The sequence below is a fragment of the Adelges cooleyi genome, unplaced genomic scaffold (assembly GCF_023614345.1).
Source record: "Adelges cooleyi isolate 19-005CV unplaced genomic scaffold, UGA_ACOO_1.1 ACOO_flye_CR_arks_rails_tigmint_CR_PRNA_191, whole genome shotgun sequence".
NCBI lineage: Eukaryota > Metazoa > Arthropoda > Insecta > Hemiptera > Adelgidae > Adelges > Adelges cooleyi.
In genome coordinates this window covers 98070-110251 of record NW_026095851.1, presented here as the reverse complement: position 1 = coordinate 110251, position 12182 = coordinate 98070, and the positions used below count along the sequence as shown (strand labels likewise).

The 12182-nt window shown below is 36.6% G+C and overlaps 2 protein-coding genes and 1 long non-coding RNA gene across 3 annotated transcripts; 2 read left to right on the top strand and 1 right to left on the bottom strand.

Moving 5' to 3' along the window:
- The first annotated feature begins 887 nt into the window (after positions 1–887).
- Positions 888–6053, top strand: LOC126833143 (uncharacterized). The gene has a single exon (XM_050564299.1). It carries the CDS (start codon positions 888–890, stop codon positions 6051–6053), a length of 5166 nt encoding a protein of 1721 aa, XP_050420256.1.
- A 1814-nt stretch (positions 6054–7867) lies between these two features.
- On the top strand, positions 7868–8506 carry LOC126833142 (uncharacterized). The gene has a single exon (XM_050564298.1). It carries the CDS (start codon positions 7868–7870, stop codon positions 8504–8506), a length of 639 nt encoding a protein of 212 aa, XP_050420255.1.
- A 456-nt stretch (positions 8507–8962) lies between these two features.
- On the bottom strand, positions 8963–9894 carry LOC126833156 (uncharacterized). Its single transcript, XR_007684898.1, has 3 exons — positions 9758–9894; positions 9252–9442; positions 8963–9157 (listed from the first exon to the last, which is right to left on the bottom strand). It is a non-coding gene; the product is annotated as an uncharacterized LOC126833156 (long non-coding RNA).
- Positions 9895–12182: the final 2288 nt, after the last annotated feature.

Below are 12182 nucleotides of genomic sequence, written 5' to 3'. Positions count from 1 at the left end.
GACCAGATTAATTTATTATTGTGCCAAAAGGGCAATTAATTTCTTTTTAGTTTACCAATCTTTTTTTTATACTAATTATTTATTTGTGTTTGTGAATTATTATTCACAGACCAGATTAATTTATTATTGTGCCAAAAGGGCAATTAATTTCTTTTTAGTTTACCAATCTTTTTTTTATACTAATTATTTATTTGTGTTTGTGAATTTTATTCACAATTGTATCTTGAGCCAAAAGGGCTAATTATTTATTTATTACCATTTGTTATAGCATTTTATTGAATATTATTATTATTGTTATTATCATCGAGTTTGAGTTTTATTTATTTAGTTTTTAGTTATAGTTTTAAGTTTCCTACACATCCACACTATACACACTAAACACACTTTTGCACCACATAGCTCACTGGTCTTGTGTAGGCGATCCCTCACACTTCCAGTGAGACTATTTACCCCACTACCCACACAGCACTGATCGGTAAGTGTAAAGTAGTTGGTAACCGGGTAAGTGGCCTACTATTGTCCGCCCCCGGCCCGTTCATTTTGGTGACCTCGACGTGATATTTTTTATTTTTTATACCGTTCTAGTGTTCTGTGTTTTGTTGTTCAATTTTGAATTTTATTTTGTGTGTTGAATCATTTCTATTGAGTTATTTTGTGAATTTTAGTAAACTCTTGGAAACGCGTTACCAAATTTAATAGTGTTTTTAATTAAATTTCTTTAGTAAATAAAAAAGTAATAGTAAAATTGAGTGATTTAATTTGAGACTGAGTAACTAACCAATTTGGGTACTTCAATTTCGTTATTATTTTATATTATTTTTTTGTCTTATTTGGTATTTAAAATCTGTGTTTTTCGATATTATTCTGCTTCGTTCTAATTCATCAAAATGGTACTAGACGAAAACGCACAAAAACTGTTGACAGAATTAAAACGAAAACGAGGCGTTGTTAAAGCTTCACTTACGCGCGTTCGAACATTTATTTCAAAATTCGATCCATCCGAACAAGCTTTATCACTACTGGAGTTCAGACAGGAAGAGCTTCCTCAAATAAATCGTAAGTTTGATGGTATTCAATGCGAAATTGAACTTATTGATTCTGATGACACTGAAGAAGCTGAGTTGGAAAGGGATAGATTTGAAAGTGAATATTTTGCAATACGATCACAAATCCAAGAAATTATCAATCAAGAAAAGGGATTAAATACAACGGGCCACAATCAATCGTACGGTGGCACATACGTTCCGGCTCGAGTTCAATTAGCGCCAATTCCTTTACCCAAGTTTGACGGCGATATTCAAAAGTGGTCGTCCTTTTATGACGTCTTTAAAGCTATGGTGCACAATGATGACGCATACTCAGTTGCTCAAAAGTTCTTCTATCTGCGTTCGTGTTTAGAAGGATCAGCATTGGATTTAGTGCGCTCAATTCCTGTTAGTGACGCCAATTACGAAACTGTTGTCAGGCGGTTAATACAAAGATTTGACAATCAAAGCCTGGTGATACAGTCACATATTCAGTCCATACTCGACTGTCCTCAAGTCGAAGAAGCATCCTCTGAGACAATAAACGAATTATACTCCTGTGTATGTACTCAGGTTGCAGCTCTTAAGGCGTTAAATCAACCAGTTGAGCATTGGGACGCATGGTTGATATTAATTGTAACTAGCCGTTTGGATAAGGGGACCGCCCATTCATGGCTGCTGCACCAGAAAAACACTAAATTGCCAAAATATTCGGACCTCGAAACATTTCTTGCTAGTCGATGTGTCGCATTAGAAGCTTCAAGGACCCGATCTAAGCCTACGGGGGGAGCGTCAACGATCTCCAACGTTAAGAAGAGCAATTTGGTGCCAAAAAGGTCCTTGGTAGTTTCCAGTGCAACAGAATCATGTCATTGCTGTTCTGGAAATCACAAGCTGTATTTTTGTGACAAGTTCAAGGGATTTTCATTAGCTGAGCGTCTCTCATTCGTGCGAAAAGAATCACTCTGTTTCAATTGCCTATCACCTAGACACTTATCTAATGCATGCAAGTCAATTTATACTTGTCGTTATTGCAAACGAAGCCATAACACATTGTTGCATTTTGAAAAGCCCGAAGATGTGGCCAAGCCTAAGGCGGACGATGGTACGGTTTCCTCTCCAAATCAAAGCACTGCACTCTTAGCTGGTGATGGCCGAGCTCATGTTTTTCTTGCTACCGCTGTCATTATAGTTCTTGACAAATTTGGAAATAAATGCCAATGTCGAGTTATACTCGACAGTGGCTCACAAATTAATTTCATATCTAAAAGATTGGCAACCTTGCTACAATTACCGGCAAGAAAGACCTGTTTACCAATAAGTGGAATAGGCGCAAAGCAAGTCCAAGCAGCATCGTCCATAAATATTAAGGTGTCATCTCGAGTAAGTGATTATGAAGTGGACCTACTTTGTTATGTATTACCAAATATTGTCTCCGCGTTACAATCATGTGCTGAACCTCAGGGAGGATGGAACATACCATCAGAGCTGATTCCACAACTGGCAGATCCAGATTTTGACAAACATCGGGCAGTTGATCTTCTGATAGGCGGTGGCATATTCTTTGATATTTTGGGCACTGAGCGACGGATGCTTCTGCCTGCAGCCTTGTGCTTGCAAGAGAGCCAATTTGGATGGGTAGTAACTGGTGAATTAGAGGCCACTTGTTTATTAGGGATCAACTCTGTGGGTGAAGCCCTTGAAGAAGATTGGAAGGCATTACTGCTAAGAGAGGATTCAGGTTATGGTCAGACATCTAAGTCAAACTTGAAGAGTTTAGAGGAGACAGAGACTGTTCAGCATTACCACGAAACTGCCATGCGAAACGAAAATGGACGTTTCGTTCTTCGTTTACCGGTCAAGGAAACCGTGCATAAATTGGGAAACAGTATAACAATGGCGACATCACGGTTCTTTAGTGTTGAAAGACGACTGCAACGCGATCAGCATTTGCGCACGGAATACATCAAGTTCATGCAAGAATATTTGGATATGGGACACATGAAATGCGTATCTAATGAAACAACAATCCCGGACAGATCATACTATTTACCACACCATGCAGTGCTGAAGACATCCAGTTTAACAACAAAACTTCGCGTAGTGTTTGACGCTTCAGCAAACAGTTCTTCCGGGTTATCTTTAAATGATGTACTTAAGCGTGGTCCAACAGTGCAAGAAGAGTTATTTGCTATTTTGGCCCGTTTTAGGAAATATCAATACGTGATAACATCAGACATTGAAAAGATGTTCAGACAGATTGAAATCTCAGAGCAAGACTGGGACCTACAACGAATTTTATGGAGAGCGGATCCCAGTAAGACTCTTCAGACCTATCGTTTAACTACTGTCACGTATGGGACAACACCTGCCTCATTTTTATCCACCCAATGCCTTATCAGTCTTGCAGAACAAAATGAGCAAACGTATCCCAGAGCATCAAGTGTCATAAGACAAGACTTCTACATGGACGACTTAATGACTGGCTGTGATACTGAAGCAGAATGTCTCCAATTGCAGCAAGAAGTAAGCACAATACTGGATTCTGCAAAAATGCCATTGCGTAAGTGGTGTTCTAACTCAGAGTCCGTGTTAAAAGGTATTGGAAAAAATGAACAAGACCCACTTTTCACACTGGATATTAGCGATGATGATACTGTCAAATCATTAGGGCTGGGTTGGAAACCATTCATTGATGACTTCCGATTCAATATAATTGCCATTTCTAGAGATACTAAACTAACTAAGCGGACACTGTTATCTCAGTTAAATAGGATATTTGATCCTCTAGGGTTTCTCTCACCAGTCCTCGTTAAAGGAAAAATATTTCTCAAACAACTATGGCAGCTGAAGGTTGACTGGGATTCGCCACTTCAAGAGGAATTGCAAAAACGATGGCGCCTTTATTACTCTGAGTTAGAAAAGCTTAAGGAATTATCTATTCCCCGAAAATGTATTTACAATGCTAACGCCTTAGTTGAGTTACATGGATTCTGTGACGCATCTATGGAAGCCTATGGTGCCTGCATTTATGTTCGTTCATTAGGCTATGACGGGAAATGGCATGCACAGCTTTTGTGTTCAAAGACTCGAGTTGCTCCACTTAAAGGAGTGACTATTCCTAGATTGGAGCTAAATGGAGCAGTACTGTTAGTGCAATTAGCATACAAGGTTGCAGAGTCATGGAAAATAGAGGTGCAATCATTTAAACTCTGGACAGATTCCATGATTGTACTCGGTTGGCTGAATAGTGATTCTAGTAGATTAAAGACATACGTGGCTAACAGAGTCGTTCAAATACTTGAGGTATCGACTGCGGAGCAATGGCGACATGTGAGAACCGATGAGAATCCTGCAGACGTTGTCTCTAGAGGTCTAAGGCCACAGGACTTAGTCGACAACAACATATGGTGGACGGGCCCGAGCTGGCTTTCGGAAGACGAGAGTGGTTGGCCACGTATCGCAAACGTAAGGATGGCAGAGGACGACGTGCCTGAACTGCGAACAATTCGGTTAGCTTTAACTGGCATGATAGTGCCAGAAATGGACATGCTACAACATCATTCGGAGTGGAGCCGATTAAAAAGAGCAACCGCTTGGCTCTGGCGCTTCATCGACTATCAATGGCCGCGATTCTCAAAGGTTGTTCATGAAACCAGTTATCTAACGGTGAGTGAGTTGCGAAGAGCCGAGTCTTCAATATTGAGAAGAGTTCAGACAGAGGCTTTTCCGGAGGAACTTCGAGCGCTACAAAACGGTAAGGAGTTGCCGACTCGGAGTAAGCTAAGATGTTTGCACCCATTTTTGAAGGATGGACTCATTCTGGTAGGAGGACGGTTGAAGAATGCCAACATACCTGATACGCAGAGACACCCTATTGTCTTACCACCTAGCCACAAGGTAACTCGATTGTTAATGGAGTATACACACAAGGAATTGCTGCACGGTGGTCCTCAAAGCATGCTGGCTGAAATGAGAAGGCGCTATTGGCCATTAAGAGGCCGGGTGATGGCACGCTCCGTGGCGCATAAGTGTGTAAGGTGCATACGCGTCAAGCCAACTATGCTACAACCAATTATGGCTCCATTACCACGGGATCGAGTTCAGTGCAGTAGGCCGTTTGCTATAAGTGGCGTAGATTTTGCGGGACCGCTCATCATTAGAAGTGGAGTACGCCGAGTAAGTGGCAGGAAAGCATGGATCGCAGTGTACGTTTGCTTCTCTACAAGAGCTGTCCACTTAGAGCCTGTGGAAGATCTCACGAGTAGTGCATTTATTGCTAGCCTGCGACGGTTCATGGCACGTCGAGGCAAGTGCACTAAAATCTACAGCGACAACGGCACGAATTTTGTGGGAGCACAAAAAGAGCTAAGTCCTTTTTTAGCTGGTATCGACGACAAGATGGCAAAAGAGGGAGTAGAGTGGCATTTCAACCCACCATCCGCCCCTCATTTCGGTGGTTTGTGGGAGAGCGCAGTAAAGACGACAAAGTTCCACTTAACACGCGTGATAAAGGATGCTCGTCTAACTTTAGGAGAGTTAACCACGTTGTTGTGCCAGGTGGAAGCGTGCGTTAACTCGCGGCCTATGACACCGCTTAACAGTGACCCTTCAGAAGCGGAAGCAATCACCCCAGCTCATTTCTTAATTGGTGGCCCAATGATGATACCACCAGAAGCGAACATACCCGAAGAGGACGTTCAACATCTACGTCGTTGGCGCTTTGTGCAAGGCTTAATGCAAAGCTTCTGGAGGCGATGGCATGCCGAATATCTACCACAACTTCAGGTGCGAGGCAAGTGGACTTACCAGAAAAAGGACCTAGTAGTTGGAGACGTGGTTATTATAAAAGAGGACTGTACTCCACCAACAAAGTGGAAGCTAGGACGAGTAGTGCAACTACACCCAGGGAAAGATGGCACAGTTCGAGTAGTCACATTAAAAACTGCCAATAATAATGAACTCCGTCGGCCCGCCGTAAAACTCTGTCGACTGCCAATCGAGTCAGAAGACAACCAAGATGAATAGTATTGTGGTTGAAACTTAAGGTTTCAACGGGGGGAGGATGTTGAGGCTATAACAGGTAATGGAGCGCAATTCTATGCCGGTTATCGCCAATGATACAGATGCCCTCTTATCTTGGTTGTCGCGGCCGTCCACACCACTCCGCCTTACTCCGCACGATCTATACTGGCATTACTACCGGTCAGCTGTTCACACACACACACACACACACATATACGCACCGGGTTATACTATGTAAACAAATGTGCCACGCCCGTATTACCAGTGTTAGTAGTGCACTTGTTGCATTCTTGAATTTAAAGTATAATATTAATCTAGACTTTTTTGTGTGTTTTTCTTCAGTGTTTTTTAGTTTTAAGTGTTATTATAGTATTTTTAAGCCATAAGGGCACTGTGATTTTTTATTATTATTGTCTTAAGGACAAAAGATTGTTTTTTATTGTATTTTTAAGCCATAAGGGCATTATTGAGTTGTCATAAGGACAAAAAAAACTATTTTAATATTTTTGTTTTGTTGTTCACTTTACTTTGTGTCTAGTATTATTTAGGTTTAGGTAGCAGCCCTGGCCAGCGGTTTGCAGTTCTTCGGTTTGTGAGTACCTTTTATTTATACCATATTTTATTGAGTTTGTTTTATTTGTATTTTAGTTAACTACTGTGAATTATTAGAACATATTTTGATCTCATTTACTAAATACAAGTTAGGGCGATAGACATAAGGTTAATCGTACCTTCTATATTGCTAGTTAGCCATAAGGGTTCAATCTAGTCAATATTTGTATTTGTGAATAATTTTTGTTGTTCTAATAACCACCTTAGTTATCAAAATACTTTTAACGTCATAAGCTTTAAGCACTCACTTAACCTTACCTTTTAATCTAGTCATTACTATATTAATTATTTATTTGTGTTTGTGAATTATTATTCACAGACCAGATTAATTTATTATTGTGCCAAAAGGGCAATTAATTTCTTTTTAGTTTACCAATCTTTTTTTTATACTAATTATTTATTTGTGTTTGTGAATTATTATTCACAGACCAGATTAATTTATTATTGTGCCAAAAGGGCAATTAATTTCTTTTTAGTTTACCAATCTTTTTTTTATACTAATTATTTATTTGTGTTTGTGAATTTTATTCACAATTGTATCTTGAGCCAAAAGGGCTAATTATTTATTTATTACCATTTGTTATAGCATTTTATTGAATATTATTATTATTGTTATTATCATCGAGTTTGAGTTTTATTTATTTAGTTTTTAGTTATAGTTTTAAGTTTCCTACACATCCACACTATACACACTAAACACACTTTTGCACCACATAGCTCACTGGTCTTGTGTAGGCGATCCCTCACACTTCCAGTGAGACTATTTACCCCACTACCCACACAGCACTGATCGGTAAGTGTAAAGTAGTTGGTAACCGGGTAAGTGGCCTACTATTGTCCGCCCCCGGCCCGTTCATTTTGGTGACCTCGACGTGATATTTTTTATTTTTTATACCGTTCTAGTGTTCTGTGTTTTGTTGTTCAATTTTGAATTTTATTTTGTGTGTTGAATCATTTCTATTGAGTTATTTTGTGAATTTTAGTAAACTCTTGGAAACGCGTTACCAAATTTAATAGTGTTTTTAATTAAATTTCTTTAGTAAATAAAAAAGTAATAGTAAAATTGAGTGATTTAATTTGAGACTGAGTAACTAACCAATTTGGGTACTTCAATTTCGTTATTATTTTATATTATTTTTTTGTCTTATTTGGTATTTAAAATCTGTGTTTTTCGATATTATTCTGCTTCGTTCTAATTCATCAAAATGGTACTAGACGAAAACGCACAAAAACTGTTGACAGAATTAAAACGAAAACGAGGCGTTGTTAAAGCTTCACTTACGCGCGTTCGAACATTTATTTCAAAATTCGATCCATCCGAACAAGCTTTATCACTACTGGAGTTCAGACAGGAAGAGCTTCCTCAAATAAATCGTAAGTTTGATGGTATTCAATGCGAAATTGAACTTATTGATTCTGATGACACTGAAGAAGCTGAGTTGGAAAGGGATAGATTTGAAAGTGAATATTTTGCAATACGATCACAAATCCAAGAAATTATCAATCAAGAAAAGGGATTAAATACAACGGGCCACAATCAATCGTACGGTGGCACATACGTTCCGGCTCGAGTTCAATTAGCGCCAATTCCTTTACCCAAGTTTGACGGCGATATTCAAAAGTGGTCGTCCTTTTATGACGTCTTTAAAGCTATGGTGCACAATGATGACGCATACTCAGTTGCTCAAAAGTTCTTCTATCTGCGTTCGTGTTTAGAAGGATCAGCATTGGATTTAGTGCGCTCAATTCCTGTTAGTGACGCCAATTACGAAACTGTTGTCAGGCGGTTAATACAAAGATTTGACAATCAAAGCCTGGTGATTATTATTCACAGACCAGATTAATTTATTATTGTGCCAAAAGGGCAATTAATTTCTTTTTAGTTTACCAATCTTTTTTTTATACTAATTATTTATTTGTGTTTGTGAATTTTATTCACAATTGTATCTTGAGCCAAAAGGGCTAATTATTTATTTATTACCATTTGTTATAGCATTTTATTGAATATTATTATTATTGTTATTATCATCGAGTTTGAGTTTTATTTATTTAGTTTTTAGTTATAGTTTTAAGTTTCCTACACATCCACACTATACACACTAAACACACTTTTGCACCACATAGCTCACTGGTCTTGTGTAGGCGATCCCTCACACTTCCAGTGAGACTATTTACCCCACTACCCACACAGCACTGATCGGTAAGTGTAAAGTAGTTGGTAACCGGGTAAGTGGCCTACTATTGTCCGCCCCCGGCCCGTTCATTAATAATTATAAATATGTTAAGTATATGTGTGTTTAAATACTTAGAGTTTAAAAACTTTATGTCACTTTTAAAATGATAAAGTACTTTTAAATTATTTTATTGAATTACATTTTTAGCTGAATAAATAAATATATATAGTTGTCTAATATTTGATTTGAACTTGTGAATCCATCTTATTCTTCTTACTGACTTAATGGAAAACCGTTATCTGCAATAGTGTGCCACAGTAACTAAAAAAAAAAATAATAATAATAATAAATTGTTAGTGATGAATTCATAGAAATTAACTAAATTATTGCAAGCTGATGATCTTATATATTTTACCTTAAAATAAAACACCTATAAATTTACTGAAAATTGAATACCACAACATTCGACAATGTATTGATGGAATTAGTTTAGACTGATTGACTACAATAATATAATACACCAAATTTGACGTTGGTAGAAGTGTAGTTGTAGACAATAACAAATATCAATTTAAGTTGAGATAGTCCATATTAATATTGAACATACTGAAACATATAATTAAAATAAATTAAATAAGTTTCTTAGATACTTAAATAATCATATGGTTAAGCAACAAATATCAGTATACACATATATTTTTTATAATTATACAAGTATGATAATTTTTAAGTTAAACGTTAAGTTTTAGGTAACGCATTATAATTAAACATATTAAGTATGATAAACATAAGTAATCCAAAAAATGTATTATGTAAAAACATTTTATATGTTCATGAATAATAAAAAAAGATTAATTATATTTTTCTAATAAAAAAATGTACTTATACAATACACCTATATCAATAAATACATTATCTTACCTATTATTGATTCAGTAAACGATGATTGAAGATTCAATTTTTTCATAAAAAATTTTATATTTTTTCTTTGAATTCAGATACCAATATGTTAAAACACAAAACTACACATTTATAAGTTTCTCAGAACAAAGACATAATACTGAAAAAATAAAAGTTTTAATTAAAATATCATCAAGCATAATTCAAAATATAATAATATTTATTTTAAATAACATATTATTATTATAAGTACCTTTAATTTTGATATTTGATGTGCATACATTTTATAAGTAAGGTTTAAGGTTTTATAGACTTGTCACTTGAGCAAAACTCCATCTTGGTATTCACATTGATTATGGATATTTAATATCAATGTTTTTATTTAAAACACAATAAATGTTGACAAGTTCATAGATCTAGACTCGAATGTAATTTTCAATGTTATGTAATGATACACAAACACGTAATCAATGATGAAGAAGGTATATCGTTTACGGATGTACAATATACCTCCTTTTTGGAAGGAAGGTGTAATGGGTTGCTACAACTAACTAAATAACCGATTTCTCCTCGAACGTTAATAATGCACGACCTAAATGGGTTTTTCTCTACTTTGTAGCCCAAAGGGTAAAACAACGTAATAAATTGTAAAATCCTATTATAAATTGTAATAACCAATGTATTCATACAACTATAAGAAATCGTGTACTCTGTACCTAGCCAAAGGGTAAAAACCATGGCATAAATTGTAAACTCCAATTATAAATTGTAAAAACCGATTTATTTATACACTATAGAAATCATATACTTTGTACAAAAAGAGATTGTAAAAACACACGAATAAGCCATTTTAATAAATCAACTATCCGACAATGTTCCACAATTAACAACGAACAGCTCAGCCATTCACCCGCAACCCGGACTCGAGGATTGGCCATTGCACCACTTGGGAGAGGTCAACGAGCCGCCAAAGGACGACTCCTTCCACGACGATCGGACGGCCATTTGACGTAAATACGAGCCGCCTCGCCATGCGATCCTCAGAAGTGTTTTGGCTGCGTATTTTGATACCTGCAACAATAACATTCACGATTACTGTTTTGTACACTAAACTTATACACGTTGAAATTACAAAATACTTACTTTATTTTTGTCTTTGAGAGTTTCTTTTCATTTTTAAAACCTTCAATACCATCTTCAACCTTTTGTGTACAAGTACTCAAAGGCCACGAACTTGCGAGGAACTTTACACTGGCGCAGATGCGGTACGATTGTCAAAAGCGGGACTGATTTCAACATCACACCGAAGACCAATTGAAGAGTTCCAGCCTTCTTGATCTTCAACACGACCAGACGACTCATCATGAACGCTCTATTGTGAGTAATCTATAATATAAGAATATAAGATAAGTTAATTAAGTTGATTGTATGAGTAATAATAAGCAGTTAGGCACTTCTCATGTTAAGGTAGAATTAGATTTATCTGAAGTTACGTTAGAATCTGATGAAATTAATTTGATTAATTTAGACGAAAGTAACGGTAGTTCTATTATTATTAATCAGGAATCTGAAACTGACCCGATAGACCTTTTAAACAGAACATTTAGGGAAGCAGATAGGCGACTCACTAGGAGTACACGAGGTGTAGTGCATGTTGAACTACAACCAGTTGGAAAACAAAATCTAAGGTAAAAGAAATTAACACAACAGCTACGGCTAATACACCAGAAATAGAAACTAATCAATCAATGATGTCTTCAACTCCCACGTTAAGTTTAACTGACGCGTTACATTTAACTCCTAAATATTCCGGTGAAACGGATATTTATCAATTTTTAAATGCATGTGAGGCAATAATTAATTCAGTTAGTGCCGATCAAATACCGCTTTTGTTAAAAATGGTTATAAGCACCAAGCTTACGGGCCGTGCGTTTAATTGTACTAAATATAAAACTTTGGCATCTTGGGAGGAGTTGAAAAAATCATTGCTTGACGCGTTTGAAACACCTTTTGCAGCGGCTAACTTACAAATTCAATTAAATATAATAAGAATGAACAAAAATGAAACAGTTAATAGTTATAATGAACGGGTAGATGAAGTTTATCAAAAATTATGTAACGCTTTAGCTGCAGGAAAATCGAAGGAAGACGCGAAAATTATAAACGAAAATGTAAAAACACAGGCTCTGGTTAGTTATATTAATGGGTTAAATGATCAACTTAAATTTGAAGTTAAAACTAAAAATCCTCTTACACTTGATAGTGCTATGCAAACCGCAGTCCTAGCTGAAAAGGACTTGATCACTTACAGAGGGGTACAGGATATGTTTAAATCGCAAAACTCAGGGAATAATTTTAATACGGGTCAAAACAACAACGGGAATAGGAGTTTTCAGTCACCAAGGAATAATGGCAATAATAATAATAATCGGGGTAACAATTTTAA

Excerpts from the sequence above, each read along its gene's own strand:
- LOC126833143 (XM_050564299.1), top strand. The coding sequence starts at position 888 with ATGGTACTAGACGAAAACGCACAAAAACTGTTGACAGAATTAAAACGA.
- LOC126833142 (XM_050564298.1), top strand. The coding sequence starts at position 7,868 with ATGGTACTAGACGAAAACGCACAAAAACTGTTGACAGAATTAAAACGA.